General features: G+C 41.8%; 2 protein-coding genes across 3 annotated transcripts in view; one reads left to right on the top strand and one right to left on the bottom strand.

Moving 5' to 3' along the window:
* LOC105529238 (probable C-mannosyltransferase DPY19L1) overlaps positions 1-4,598 on the bottom strand; it is a 23,856-nt gene extending 19,258 nt beyond the window's left edge. For both annotated transcript variants that reach the window (XM_011966335.1, XM_011966334.1), the window contains exons 1-4: positions 4,518-4,598; positions 2,887-3,061; positions 1,923-2,022; positions 643-768 (exon numbers count right to left, since the gene is read on the bottom strand). In XM_011966335.1, coding sequence (XP_011821725.1) covers positions 643-768; positions 1,923-2,022; positions 2,887-3,061; positions 4,518-4,583 — 467 coding nt within the window. In that variant the 5' untranslated portion in view covers positions 4,584-4,598. The remainder of the gene's footprint in view (positions 1-642; positions 769-1,922; positions 2,023-2,886; positions 3,062-4,517) is intronic.
* A 10,318-nt stretch (positions 4,599-14,916) lies between these two features.
* LOC105529245 (putative C-mannosyltransferase DPY19L2P1) overlaps positions 14,917-15,524 on the top strand; it is a 58,687-nt gene continuing 58,079 nt past the window's right edge. Inside the window, exon 1 of the mRNA XM_011966347.1 lies at positions 14,917-15,124. Within this exon, the coding sequence (XP_011821737.1) occupies positions 14,917-15,124 (208 nt within the window). The remainder of the gene's footprint in view (positions 15,125-15,524) is intronic.

The following is a 15,524-nucleotide window of genomic DNA, read 5'->3' as shown; positions in this document are numbered from 1 at the left end:
GTGTAGCACAGAGACCCAGTACGGATAATGCGGCCCCTGGTGCTCAGCTGCCTGACTTCACCAAAAGAGACTCCCTATTACTTGGTTTCAGACCCTGGAAGTCTTTTGAAAGAAAATACATCCAACTTTAAATAGAATTTTTTTTAAAAAACATCAAAAGCAAATATGAACAATTAGGGAGATTATCAACTAGTGCCAATAAAAATCTCTTTAAGGTAGCACACACACAAATCATTATTTTAAAAAAAGATATTTATAAAGACTAGAAAAGAAAGTCTCCAAATCACTATCTAAAAGGTTTTTTCAGGCCAGGCATGGTGGCTTACGCCTGTAGTCCCAGCACTTTGGGAGGCCAAGGCAGGAGTAGCACTTGAGGCCAGGAGTTTGAGACCAGCCTGGCGAACACGGCAAAACGCCATCTCCACTAAAAATACAAAAATTAGGCGGAGGCTGCAGTGAGCCCAGATCACGCCAGTGCACTCCAGCCTGGGCGACAGAGTGAGAGCCTGTTTAAAAAAAAAAGTTTTTCCGCGTATACTTTATGTTATATACACCCCCCCGTCAACAGCAAAGCATTTGCCATGTGCTTGGATTAATCTTCGTGTCTTCTGATTATAAAATGTTAACTGTGTTGATACTCACTTGGATCTTCTTACACACCATGACTCTTCTAGAATGTAATAGTTCACTTTTAACTTTATCAGTTCTCGCTTCACTTCTTCAGCTGCTTTCCGACTATACATTGAGTATACTATTTTCGTTCTGGCTCTTTAAAGAAAAATAATTGGGCACAAAATTTTCAAGATTAAAACGATATAATCAACACATTTGGAAGAAAGCACTGAATCAGACTAGACGACGAGGAAGAGGAATCCAGTCAGGAGGAAATTCCCCATGGAAGTTCCGGCTAACGGGCATCAGTGAGGTCAAAAGCAGGAGGCAGAAGGAGGCCAAGTCGTGGGAGATGAGGGTCACCTTTAACGCACCCCTACATTTCCAAACTTGGTCATCTTTGTGTTTGTTCACCTATTGATTTGTCTTAAATTCTTCACTGCTCCATCACATGTAAGAGTGAGGTACTGTGTGTGAACAGGGATGAACTACAGCAAACACAACTACAGGACTACTCTGAAGCTGCAACAGTCCCAACTTCAACATCAACAGTAATTCACACTAAATGGTTCTTCGTTTTATTTCTAGACTTAAGAAAAACTAAACTTATTTAACAAAATTGTCTGGAAATTAGCTTGATGAGATTGATTTTTTAATGAAAAAGCTTATTTGTAAATGTACATGCCATTGTTATGCAAAAGAAGATGCTAATAAGATTCACCTAATCACTTAGAAAATGAATAGCTTCACCTGCCTTAGAAACTGCATGAAAAATTAAATTAAAAAAATAATTTAGACAACACGTCTCTAAATTATTTTCTAAAGTCTCAAAAAAATCTAAAAAAACAGAAAACACCCAAGATCATTCTAACAGGCTATACTGGTGAAAACCAGAATAAACTCCTCTTTGAATGGAATTCTATTTCAAATGACTTCTCCAAAATCAAGAAAAATCACCTATGAGAAAACCTTAATAAACACTCTAAGCTAAACTCTTCAGGGAGTTACAGGATGAAAAGAACTTGGACATTTTAGAGCCCTGTTAACCTGTGGGAAAGTGCTGTAGTATGACTTCCTTTTTCTGCCTGGTAGAGAAGATGGCCCCCAAAGTTGTTGCTTTCCTGCCCTGTGAAGCCTTAACGAATTTGTTTAGAGCTTAGCAGTCTTATTTCAGCCTTCTGCTCCCCGACGCGATAAGCCTCAGTTCATCATATCCTTTTGGAACATTCCTCATTCCTTTGCTGGCGTCCTCCACTCACTGTCTGTTTGCATGGAAGGTTTGTTTTGATGATGCAAGACTGTGCACTGACCTCAAGCCTGCGTCTTCATAATGTGGATGATTCACAATGGGCCGAAGTGCAGAGAGCTTAACACTTGCCATCGTGGGCATGGCACCCGCAAACACTGCATCTGGAAAGCAAGAGGAAGGAAGGTCTCAGGAAGACACTCAGTGAGGGTGAGAAGGGGTCTCCTTCAAGTTTAAATCAATTATTTCACAGGTAACAGAGCGGAGGCCCAGCAGGTTCATGACTTCAAGATTCAATGGCAGAACTAGAATGAGGTCAGATGGCTGATAAAGTAGCAGTTGGCAGCCAGGTCTGGGAAAACTATTTTCCTTGGAAAATAGAACTTCATCATCTTATCATTAAAGATTTCTTTCTTTCTTTAAAGAAAAAAATCTTAGAAATCTTTCCTGAATCTAGAAAAGAAGTATCAAATGGACTAGGAAAGCTTTATAGTAACAAGGAATTCTGGAAGATGATTTAGTATTCAATCATTTGACACTCAGATGACAACAAAGACTCCCTTTCCACACAGGAGTAAAATATCACATTCCATGAGTGAGTTTATTTCAAGAAGGAATGTGAAGGACTAATATTAAAAATTCATTAAGAAAATAAGCACAGTAAAAATTATTTTATTCCATGAGTGAGTTTATTTCAAGAAGGAATGTGAAGGACTAATATTAAAAATTCATTAAGAAAATAAGCACAGTAAAAATTATTTTAAATGTGGCATTTATGACTGTGAATAAATTTTGAAAAAATTAAAATCTATAAAAAATGGCAGAATAAATTACTAAGAACTTATGTATAACATTTCCCCTGCAAACCATTTAAACAGGATTGATATCTCCTTTGTTTTAGATATTCTAAAAGCAACATTGCTTAGAAAGAGTAAGATCAGCGGAAGTAACTAGGGTTTAAGAGTTTGCAGTGGTATACAAAATTGTGGGAAAAACAGCTAAAAAATACGACTTTTTTTTTTTTTAACCTGGTTTAGTACTATATTTGATCCACTCTATAAGTTCTTCTTGTGGCAAACTGCTGAACTCCCCTACAATATTCCACTGGGTTTGTGGATTTGCTGAACCTTGTATTGACATTGCTGCTAATATAGCAAAAACAACAGCACCAGGATGTACTTTGCAAAAGAGCCATCCAAATAGCTGAAACCGAATTAAGAATATATTGGTAATTGTTAGTATAAAGTAGTATGCAATGTTATGCAAAACTTCTTCCCAGAGAAGAATGTGGCCTCTGCTAGAGTCCCAAAAAAAGGATTAATTATCCTAAAGAAAAAGCCCCAAAATAATAATCTTTGGAATCAAAAGAATTCTACCATCAGCCTCATATAAGTGGAACACAATGTAGGAAGCTCTTTTCTCAACCTGCTTTCTCTACTCCCAGATTCAAGTAAAGCCACAACCACCTATGCAATTTACAAGGCCCAGTGCAAAACAAAAATGTGGGGTCTCTTGTTAAAAAATTATTAAGACGTTCAAAACAGCAGCAGCAAACATTCAACCAAGTTCAAGGTCCTTCTGAATGCGAGGTCCTGTGTGACCAGCAGGAACCCCACATTTGCAAAACCTGCCCTGGGTGACACTTTCTATTAGATCGGTGCAAAAGTAATTGCGGGTTTTGCTATTTTAATGACAAAACCTGCAATTACTTTTGCACCAACCTATATCATCAGTCATACTGTGGGATAAAGATTCAAGATTAAAGGCTTCCAACCAGCCTCCTCTCCTGTGCCAGCCTGAAGGGGTCAGAAAGGAGGAAAGTAGTGCCTTTCTAATATAATCAATGTTCTGCTTGGGAACCTCGAGGCTGGCTACTTTTTTCCACATTCAAATAGTCCACACTCCATAACAACACTTTGTTCTCTTGATCTTTCTCTGCATGTCTACAGAGCTAGATTTCAAGTTTTTTGAGGGCTTACAAACACTGGCTTTTGACTTTTCTGTCCACTACTCTATCCTCCATCCCTAGAGTGCACAGTGTAGGTGCTTAGTGACCATCTGCTATGTTTAAGGGAGGTGCTGCTGTTGTACGTAGGCTGGTTGACTGATGGAAAGGTGACACTATGAAGAAGCATCAGTTTGTGAATACAGAGCAAGGAGGCAGTTATCCAGGAAAAATTAGCAGCAAACCCCCAAGGAAGGCTTAAACTAAATTTTAAAAAGCACAAGTCAAGAATGTGCACCAAATGTGTACCAAATGAAAAAAAAAAGTTTAATTTTGACACTAAAAAAAAGACCATATAATTTTCAAGCACTTATAACTTGACATTGTTAGAATTCTTCGTGATATGAATGTCAAAACAAAAAAAGTTTTTATTTGTACAATTAAGCTCTGCTTTCTATCAGCACCTGCAGTAACCACTCATGAAGTCAGTCTGTACTAAATCAGTGTTTGTTGTACACCAACAGCTATTTTAAAGTCTTTAGAAAGATAGAAAATGATCAGCTTTGGCCCTTACCCTTTAAGAAAGATAAGTACAAAACCATGAAGAGCTTTAACTATAATCACTTAAAAGACTTTGTAATTCATTATTTTAGGGCCACTCAACAATAAAGGCTAAAATTATTACAGTAGCTATACTCCAACATAACATGTTACCTGTCTTGAGCAGATCAGTGATGCCATAACACACATGTGTGGTGTCAAGAAGAGTTTTAGTCTCATAATTAAAATACCAAGGGCTGTATATGCTAACAATTGCAAAGCATGATAAACCAGCTGAAAGAAAGAAGAAAATATTTTTTACTCCTACTGTTAGTGAAGTTTAAGAATACTAAGCTGGCAATATGTAGAAAGGGGTATGTTCTCCTTAGTAACAAAAAATACTACTACTACTTTGGTTTCTGAAATTTACAAAACAATTCTTAAAATTCACTTTCAAACTGTTCCATTTTAGTGGAAGGCTAAAATTAAAAAGTCATTAAGGCAAGTGCTTCTGTGATTCTCAGAGTCAAACCTGTGGTTAAGAAAGCTCACATTTTTGAATCTACCTGGATGCTACCATCAGACCAAGAAAAGACAGTGGTAAAAGAAATGACTGCTGCCTCAAGATCTGAGGGCTCTATTTTGGAACCGCCCTCAAAACCAGACTGGACCACTAGGAGATGGGAGCAGTAACCAATCACATCTCTGAGGCCTCCAGCAAAGTGAGCAGAGAGGAAAGTGATTTCCAGTCATGCAATAGACACCTCACATATATATCTAAATGGGCTCCAGAAATCAACTTCCATTAGCGTAAAGATGATCAGAGCAGAACAAATGAGTTTCCTAGTTAATTTTAACAAATGAGTGATCAGTGAATCTGCATGTAGCATTCTCATAAAAACACATACCAGGCTATTTTCAAGATGATTGCTGACAATTGCTAACAAAGTTAGAAACTGGAACTAGAAAGGAAAGTCCAAATGCATGCAACTTTAAGATAAGTAAAATAATAGTGATATTAAGTCTTTACCTCTCCATGATCAAACTGGTGTTTTCTGGAACAGAAAACAATATATTACTACCAATTCATTATTGAAGCACTTACTTCATATATTTGCATTTCAGCTTGCAAATAGGAGTTTACAACTTCTATAACATTCTCTCAGGACACATAGAGGCAAATCAAAATAACTAAAAGTCACATGCCAAAACTAGGGCTATATTCTTTTAAGAAAGTTAATGAAGAATGATAATGTTGTGTTATATCCTAACTATTTGCCTAGATGGGTATGTATTAGGACAACAAAGGCACACTGTGGTGTCCCAGCTCCCTCACTAGTGATACCCCAGCAAAGCATGGAATGAAAAACACCTTTGAGATTTTCACTAGGCAACCAAGTAGGGATGACAAATAGGTGGTTATATGTGTAAATCTCAGTTAAAGGGAGAAGTCTGGGTCAGAGACGGGAATGTGTGAGTTGACAACACACACCTTCTCTTTCTTAAGCACGGATATGTTCCCAAGACCTAGAGTAATACCTGACACTTAGAGCTCAACATTTTTAATGAATGAACAAGTGTATCAATTAACTGTTAATCCAGGTAGCATATAATCTAATTTGAGAACTTGGCCTCAAAATATATTAGCAAACTCAGGACACATAAGGGGGTAGTGAAGGAGATGAAACAGTTCTTTCTTTATTCTTCTTTCACACCAAGTAAAAACCATCAGTTACCATTTGTTGAGTACTTACAATGTTAATATACTTAGCACATTCCATTAACTCTAATCCTACAACCATTTATTACCCCAATTTACAGCCAAGGAAAGGGAATCACAGAGCTACTAAGTGGCAGCCAGGACTATATTCTGACTGACTTCAGAACCAATATACTTTTTACTACATCATGCTGCCTCTATCCCACTTTACTTCCTGGATCTTTGAGTAAAGAGAATATTGGCATTCACATCTTTCATAGTTAAAATTTATGTCCTACTCTTCCCCTTTTTACACGGGCTTTGGTAGTTATGCAAAATAAAATGTCAGCATGCCACTCCTCTTCCAAAAAAGAGCTCTGATCCTATTTGAACTGAAAACCCCATGAAACTCAACGGTTCCCTATAATTGTTTCCACAGGTGAGTTATTATTCTTGAAGGGACAGTTTTGTTTCTGTGAAAAGTTCTACCTTCCTCTTCCAGAGTTGCATACTAGAGCTGAAACTTCGTAGCTTCTTCCTCAGCTCTTCAAAAATAATTGCACCTCAAATGAAGAAAAATTTTGGCATTGTAAACCAGAACCTTTTCTTTCCCCCTTAGCCCTCCACTCAAATGTTACAGGTATAAACAAAGGCATAGTTACAGCAAATTGTTTCTAAATGAGAACAAGGATTCTCTTAGGAGTATGTGCAATAATTTATCATTATGTTGGCAGAGACTTGGAGGTAAGGGAATAACATAAGGGTGTGTATATTCAAATTATAAAAGAAAATATAGGACCAGGTGCAGTGGCTAATCCTAGCACTTTGGGAGGCTGAGGCAGGCAGATCATGAGGTCACGAGTTCAAGACCAGCCTGGCCAATATGGTGAAACCCCATCTCTACTAAAAATACACAAATTAGCCAGGCATGGTGGTGGTTGCCTGTAGTCTTAGCTATTCAGGAGACTGAGGCAGACAAATTGCCTGAACCCGGGTGGCGGAGGTTGCAGTGAGCCGAGATTGTGCCACTGCACTCCTCCAACCTGGGCAACAGAGTGATGCTTGCTCAAAAAAAAAAAAAAAAGAAAGAAAGAAAGAAAAGAAAATATAGATACATACATTCGACAATCCTTGTCCCCCCAAAATCCCACAAAAGAATAAAAGTAGAGTTAAAAGTACCTTCACCCCATCCTCCAATCCCACACTCTTAATAAATTACAGGATTTATCTTTCCAGATCACTTCTATGCACAAACACACAAAAATCTCCAAATTTTAAACAGAAGTATATTCATCCTATACACACACACACTGGCAATTTTTAAAATTCAATAATGTATACTGGACCTATTTCCATAAAGATGGCCTAACATTCCACTCTATGATTGGATCATAGGAGATATTTTGGATGTTTCCATTTCTCACATTATACACAATACTACCAAAGGCATTTCTCCCCATCATCTCTGTATTTCTGTGAGCATCTCTAGAAGGTATACTTGCACTGGTGGAACTGCACGGCTGAAGGATAGGCCCACTACATGTTTTACTGTGTACTGCCAAACTTCCCTCCCATCCACTACCTCCCACTCTTGCAAGCATTGGATATACTATTAATTTTTAGAAATATGAGAAGTGAAAAGGTCTTCACTTTAACCTGAATGTCTTTACCATAGGATCAAGACTACCTTTTCGTGTTCATTAGTCATATGTAAATACTCACTCATTCAACTACTATTTTTTACTATCTTGCAGGCACTGTATATAAACTGTGGAACAAAAATGGTCGCTCCCTTCAGGAGACACAGGTCACACATCAACATTTAAGTACAAAGGGTGATAAATGGAAAGAGTAAGATAAAGGGTGTGATGGAGGAAAATACCAAGCATGCTATAGGCCTCTCTAACTCTCAGATTATAAACATACTCTCTTGGTTAATTTTGGGGTTTTATTTTTTTCCTATACCTAATTCGCTGCTTCATCTGAAATTTATTTTCTGTGAAAAGTGAGAAGTATGAATCCAGTTTTATATTTCCCTGCTCATTTCCCAAAAGGCAGTCCAATGGTCCTAAAACCACTCACATAATAATTTACTTTCCCTGCTGAACTGAAGTACAAAACTGCGTCCTTCGAGTGTAGATTATGGGGAGGGCTACTGTCAGATTGTACTGGATGACATCTGAAGGATGAATAAGTGATGTGCTGTGTTCTACACAGATAGGAAATAAGAAGAAACGCCAAGAAGGGAATGGACCACAAAAAAAAAAATTATCAAATATTGGGTACACAACATGTAAGTATAAAATTAATACACTGTAAATATCTATTTAATAAATGAACAGAGGAGGTAATAAAATTCTTGAGAGCATATTTACCTTACATGTGTCTGTTGTTTAGCTAAGACACCCCACGTATCACTAAGAACCTGTAAATAGATTTTGAAACACTTTAGAAAGGCTGTGTTGGGAAAAATGATATTTTAAAGTATCTTCTAAACTGTAAAACTTTTAATGAAAAATGTAAGTATAGAGATAAGAGATAACTCAGAAAATAATAATTACAACAACATAATCTTGTATTTGTGTAGTATCCAATCAAAGTCAATATTCAACAACCCTGTTGGGTAGATGATATCATCCTCATTTTGTAAATGAGCAACAAGCTCAGATGGATTAAATGATCGCCCTGTAGGCAGACAACTACTAAGAAGCACTGCAGTCTTGAAACCAGATCTTCTGGCTTCAAATTCACATTCAGTGCTGCTTCCACCATGCCAACGTTGTTGGCAACACCTCTTCTTAACAGTACACACAGAAAACTGGAGAGCTGGCTCAAAGGTTGATAATCACCGCTAGAAGCATTCAAAACACAGTCACTGTGCTTTCATACTTAGCAATAACGGGAGGTCGTCTAATCTAAAATCCTATCTCCAGTAAAACATTCTCTACAACACTGCTGACAGGTTGTAATCCAGCCCTTAGAAGAACCACTCAGCTGCTGCTTGAATCTATAACACTTTCCTTATCCGTCGAGATCAGTTCTGGTCAAAAGTCCTACCACCTGGAATTGGCCATGATTCTAAGGAGCCAGATTGTGTGTAACCTTATTTTCAAGGGGCAGGCTTTTAACACATTTCAAAATAATTATCCGCTTTCCATCTGAATCTTTTCTTCTTTAAATGAAACAGCTCAGCTAACGGTTTTCATCATCTCTCACCACTCAGGTTGCTGTCTTTTGCATATGTTCTGGATGGCCAAAGCTTAGTATTTTTTGAGTACCCACTAGGTGCAAATCCATATAAAGTATATAAAAGTGCGAAGCACACACAAAGCCTAGCACACAGCAGGAACTATTTTTTTTTTTTTTTTTTTTTTTAGACGGAGTCTTGCCCTATTGCCCGGGCTGGAGTGCAGTGGTACGATCTTGGCTCACTGCAAGCTCTGCCTCCTGGGTTCATGCCATTCTCCTGCCTCAGCCTCACAAGTAGCTGGGACTACAGGTGCCTGCCACCACGCCTGGCTAATTTTTTGTATTTTTAGTAGAGACAGGGTTTCTACCAGTTCCCTACCCTAACATGTGCGGATTAAAAATTCCACGTGAGGCTGGACACAGTGGCTCAAGCCTGTAATCCCAGCACTTTGGGAGACGGAGGTGGGCGGATCACGAGGTCAGGAGATCGAGACCATCCTGGCTAGCACGGTGAAAACTAATGTGAGATCACTGTGGGGGGGGGGGAAGTCAAAAATAAAGAGTTGAAAAGAGAAAGTAAGCACCTCTTAGAGCTAACCATTTTTAATATTTTGGTGATTGGCCAGGCACAGTGGTTCACGCCTGTAATCCCAGCACTTTGGGAGGCCAAGGTGGGTGGATCACGAGGTCAGGAGTTCGAGACCAGCCTGGCCAACATGGTGAAACCCCGTCCCTACTAAAAATACAAAAATTAGCTGGGCATGGTGGCAAACGCCTGTAGTCCCAGCTACTTGGGAGTCTGAGGCAGGAGAATTGCTTGAACCCAGGAAGTGGAGGCTGCAGTGAGTCAAGATAGCACCACTGCACTCCAGCCTGGTGACAGAGCGAAATTTCGTCTCAAAATAAATACATAAATAAATACATAAGTAAGATTACTTTTTAATATGTGGGAAGAGTCTTGTGTTTTCAAGACCAATATGACAAGTATTCCAATCCTACTAACACTCCTGAAACTTTTATAAGCATACTACTTATGAGCAGATAAGGATTGCTGATCAATCAGATAATTCAATGAGAACCAAAAGATGGGAGTTCTTCATTAGATGTCAAAGTAGACAAGTGGTATTTGTTTGACTCAACCTTCTTTGCTTTAGGAAATCACCTCTTTCCATGTGGGCTTGAGGGATCTGTCAATCATATTGCCTCACCCTCTTGGCAGATATGGAATGCCACTCAACTCAGGTGGGCCATTCAGAATAGGCCCCAACCCTCAGTCTTCAGAGCAGGCCCACATTGTCACTCCATCCTGAGGGTGGTTGGTGATGGGGTCTGTGGGAGCTGGACGATGGTCGTGATGAAGAAATCCATTGAGTAGATACTGTTATCATCCCTGCTAGATGAGAGGAAACTGGGCTCAGTGAAGGACAGTAACTTGCCTGAGTGTTCAGCGCCAGACTCAGATTTTGAATCTAGTTCTTTCTGACTCCAGAACCTTGTTCTTCACCAGTGTGAAGCACTCACGCTGGACTCACACCAGATCTTCTCCCCTCCTGCCCCAGGGAGAGCAACAGCAGACTCAGCCCTGGCAAGATGGGGCTCTGGCTTGAGAGGGGTCTGGGGTCCCCAGTGAGAGCCCTGGCACCAGGCACAGGGCCACCTGCAGCACAGGGGAGCCTCCGCACAGCAGCCTCTCCTCCCCACCATGTTGATATCAACCTCAGTTTCCTTGCTTAGCTCTTTCATTTCCTGCTGACTAGAGCCCTATTCTGAATGCATGCCCAGCCCCCCAGCCCCGATCTCCTCCTTAACTACTGTGGGGGAAAAAAAAAAGTCAATATATTAATTTAATCGAGTGAAATGAGTGTTCATTTACAAAACCAGCCATGCAATCTGCTAGTCAGAATGAAGTGTATTGAAACAAACACATACGAACATTCTCCAGAAGAAAGGAAGGGGACAGCACGCCTCTCCGGGAGGCATTGTGTTTCCAGGAAACCCACACACGGAGTCTGAGCTAAGCCACTCTGGGAGTCCAAATATGTCATAATCTGCTCCCCAGCACTCACAAAATCATATTTTCATTATGAACAGAATACGTGTTTATTATAGAAAGTCAACTGAGAAAGGAATAAAGAAGAAAAACCTCTATCATCCTACAACTCAGATATATGCGCATGTGTGAGTGTGTGTGTGTTCACAGAATCGGAGTTATACAATTATTATATACTACAAAGTATATTGCATATATATTTACAAAATCGGACACACTCTTAGCTACCTTTTGTGAAGTCATTTTTAATATTTGGATAGTTGTATTGTTTTTATTGTTTTGTGTAGATCAATATTTTCCAAATTTGGCCGTGCTTCACAATTGTCTGGGGAGTTGAAACATTATTGCAAATTCCTGGGCTCTTTTCTACATGTTATTGCATCAGAATTTCTAGGTTTACAAGTCTGCCTTCTTTGCTGGGCGCGGTGGCTTACACCTGAAATCCCAGCACTTTGGGAGGCTGAGATGGGTGGATCACTTGAGGTCAGGAGTTCGAGACCAGCCTGGCCAACATGGTGAAACCCCATCTCTACTAAAAATATGAAAAATTAGCCAGGTATGGTGGAGGTCGCCTGTAATTCCAGCCACTAGGGAGGCTGAGGCAAAAGAATTGCTTGAACCCGAGAGGTGGAGGTTGCAGTGAGCCAAGGTCGCACCATTGCACTCCAGCCTGGGCAACAATAGTAAAACTCTGTCTCTCAAAAAAGAAAAAAGAAAAAAAGAAAAAAGAAGAAGTCTGCCTTCTTATAGCCCTCCCTGGTGATTCTGAAGCAGCCCATCCTGCTGTGACCCACTTTTGGAACCAACGGTGTCCATGTGCCCTGGTAAGCAGTGAAAAGTGGCACCAGGCACAGGGCCACCTGCAGCACAGGGTGAGAGCTGTCATCTTGGAAGAGCCCAGGAAGGTACACCCAGCCAAGTACCCTTCCAGTTCTCTCTTTGAGGGCAGAGCAACCTCCTGGAGCTGATGGGGAGAGATGACCCTGGGAAAGAAGAAAGGCTTATTGAAATGTATAGAGACCTGGGTCTTCCTATTTGCATAAAAGGAAGGAATGTGTGACCTCATTGTGGTCATTTCTCATAAGATACAGTCTACCTCCCACTTCATTCTTCACTTTCTACTTAATACCACCACAAATAGCCTTTTATTTTGGGTGACAGCTCTGCTTCGTTCATCTTCTTCAACTCTTTCCTAAGGGCTGGGCCCTGCTGCCTCTTCTGGGTGTCTGTTTTGAAGTGACAACTGGCATTGTGGCCACTCCAGCTGAATGTGGACAGCATCTTCGAGCACCTGACTCAAAGCCTCCCTGGAGGGTTTAGAATTACTCTAGTGACTCTGCAGCCATTTCAGTTTTATAATTCTAATGGGCACCAACATGTTCTCCCACATCTGTCACCAATCCTACCCTGTCAGCCACCCCTCAGCCACCTGACCCCTCTGCCTCTGGTCTCCCTCGACTCCTCGAGTGGGTGGACCAGTCCTCATCAGGCATGTGCAGTCTGCTACCTGGGCACTCACTATTGCTCCATCCAGCTTTTCTGAGGCTATGCCTCTGACCATGCCCTTCCCAGACCCCCAAATAGTGCAGTGACACTTGTCCCAACACCCAGGGCCTGGCTGCCACACTCTCTCTAGAAGCCCTTGTCTTGTCTTCCACTGCCTTCTCCTCAAGACTGTCTGCAAGGAGGCAGGAGTGGGCCACCCTCTTTGTGTCAGGTTTGGGATAAGGGGCCCTAGGGGCCACCAGTCTGATCTCAGCTTGGCTCTGTGCTCTTGCCACCCCCACACCCCCATGCATCCAAGTCCCACCACCTGTGGGAACATTACCTTCCTGGCCCCACCCATGAGAATTGTGGCTCACCAGTGCTCAGTTGCTCCACTGTCCATGCTGAGACCCAGATCCTTTTGGCTAGCAGAATCATTGTCATCTTGGTGGCTCCACCTTGTGGTTCATGAACCAAACGTAGACCTTCTAACTTCCCAACTCCTTCGGAGCAGTGGGTACAGGTGTCTACTATCCAGGAGGGGGGCAGGCCCAGGTTGTGTGTCTGTCTGGGGGACTCATAGGCTCTGCCATGTGACCTGCAGCCCTGACTTTCCCAGGCCTGATTCCCCAGTGACTCCTGCCACCCACTGACCCTCACTACAGGAGTCCTGCAGGGGAGCCCCCGGCATTCCAAGTCTTTTTCTGCTGTCAGGGCATTTCTCTCTAACCTTGTTCAATGAATACTGGATTCAGATCTTATTCAATGGTCTCAGACAGAGGCTGAGTAGGAAAGTGGTCCCATAGCGGTCATGACTCAAGAGATATCAGCCTAGGTCCTTCTCAGACTTCCTGATACCATTTCCATGATTAGAGAGTCTTTCTTTCTTTCTTTCTTTCTTTTTTTCTGAGATGGAGTCTAGCTCTGTCTCCTGGGCTAGAGTGCAGTGGTGCGATCTCGGCTCACTGCAAGGTCCGCCTCCCGCGTTCACGCCATTCTCCTGCCTCAGCCTCCCAAGTAGCTGGGACTAAAGGCAACCGACACCATGCCCAGCTAATTTTTTTGTACTTTTAGTAGACACATGGTTTCACCGTGGTCTCGATCTCCTGACCTCGTGATCCGCCCACCTTGGTCTCCCAAAGTGCTGGGATTACAGGCATAAGCCATCACGCCCGGCTGAGTCTTTCTTTTGAAACAGAAGCCATTGACTCTTTTGAAGTCCCCACTTAAACACAAATATTAGGTTGTATTAAAAGTAATGGCAAAAACTGCAATAGCTTTTGCACCAACCTCTAATATCTTGGGAGGAATCATGCCTTAAGCCTTTCTCAGGGGGTGACATGGGCAGTGCTGGGGTGGTGATGTATGTACTAGTTGACAGGCAAAGGGAAGCAATTTCTAATTCTTTCTGAACTAGAATTCACAGTTTATGTGTCAAGAACTGTGCTAAGCACTTTCCTATGCTTCATTTCAGTTAATTTCATTGGCATGTCACCACATACAGCTAATATCAGCATCTGCATGTTGCAGACTAGGAAAATGAGATCCAGAAAGCATAAGCAAAATGCCTAAGTCGCATAGCCAGTACGTGGGGAAAGGGTTTTGAACTTGGGCTTCCTGACATCGTGCCCCATGATGGGGGACAGCAGTGATATTTCCCTGCCCTCTTCTTTCTCTCCCCTCTTCCAAGCTGCAGCACAACATTTGCAAATTCTGCTGTCTGCATCCTTCCCTGGTCTGCTTGTGGTCTATGGCTGTTACCTCCTTTCCTGCCTGTCTTTTGCCCCTTCATCTCTCCCTGCCCCACCATCCCTCCCCGTCCCTGGCAAGTTTGCTGTGGCTTTATACCCTTTCCCTTGAGGAGAGACAAATAGGCCTTGCAGTGTGCCAAGTAGCCACAGTGTTTCTGAGGAGGGTGGTGGGGCTCAGGAGGGGCTACAGGAACAGTGGCCATTACAATAGGGCTTTTAGGCCTGGACTAAGCATGGTGCACACACAATGCCTTGACTTTTGTCTCTTAATCATTTCCTGGTCCATTTGGCTGGTTCCTGCCATTGAAATTCTGTAATAAAGGGTAATTGTGCTTCTTTCCCAAATAGAATTGGGTCTGTCATTCCAAATGCAGATAGGAGCCCCGCCTTTTAGTCAGCATGTACAGTGCCCCTGTCCCCGCAGCTCCTCATTCTCTCCGAACAATAGCAGCCAGGTGCTGCCAAGAGCATGACTCTGCACAGCTAAAGACTTCCAGGAGGCGCTGGGGCTTGACACCCTCTCAGGGAGCACTTGATTCCTTGCCTCACACTTGGGAATCTCTAGGCCTATCTGGGGTGGAGGGTGGACTGATGATGGAGCTCCAGGGTCAGAGACCTTAGTGATCTGCCTGCATTTGCAGTCTTCTGTGTCATTCCTTGAATCAGACCCTTGAGGTAGGGCGCTGGAAGCAGCTAAGCTCTCTGGAAGACGTTACCCCTTAGAACAGGGCTTCTTAACCTTCAATATGTGGGAATCATCTGGGGATCTTGTTAAAATGCAAGTCTGGATTCAGCCTGAGAGTCTGTATTTTTAAAAACTTCCAAGAAAGACCAATGTTGCTCCAGGGGCCCTGTTTTTACTAGCAAGGGCTCAGGAACTTGCTCAGTATGGTCACTTTGACCTTTAATTACTTATGTGTGGGACTAGGGCCTGAATTTCATTGTCAGGAAGAGTTCCAGGCATTCATTCATTAATTCATTCATCCAATAAATATGCAAAGACTGTC

This window comes from Mandrillus leucophaeus, unplaced genomic scaffold, assembly GCF_000951045.1.
Source record: "Mandrillus leucophaeus isolate KB7577 unplaced genomic scaffold, Mleu.le_1.0 Scaffold757, whole genome shotgun sequence".
NCBI classification, from domain to species: domain Eukaryota; kingdom Metazoa; phylum Chordata; class Mammalia; order Primates; family Cercopithecidae; genus Mandrillus; species Mandrillus leucophaeus.
The sequence above is the reverse complement of the archived record's forward strand: the minus strand, read 5'-3'. Positions and strand labels throughout refer to the sequence as shown.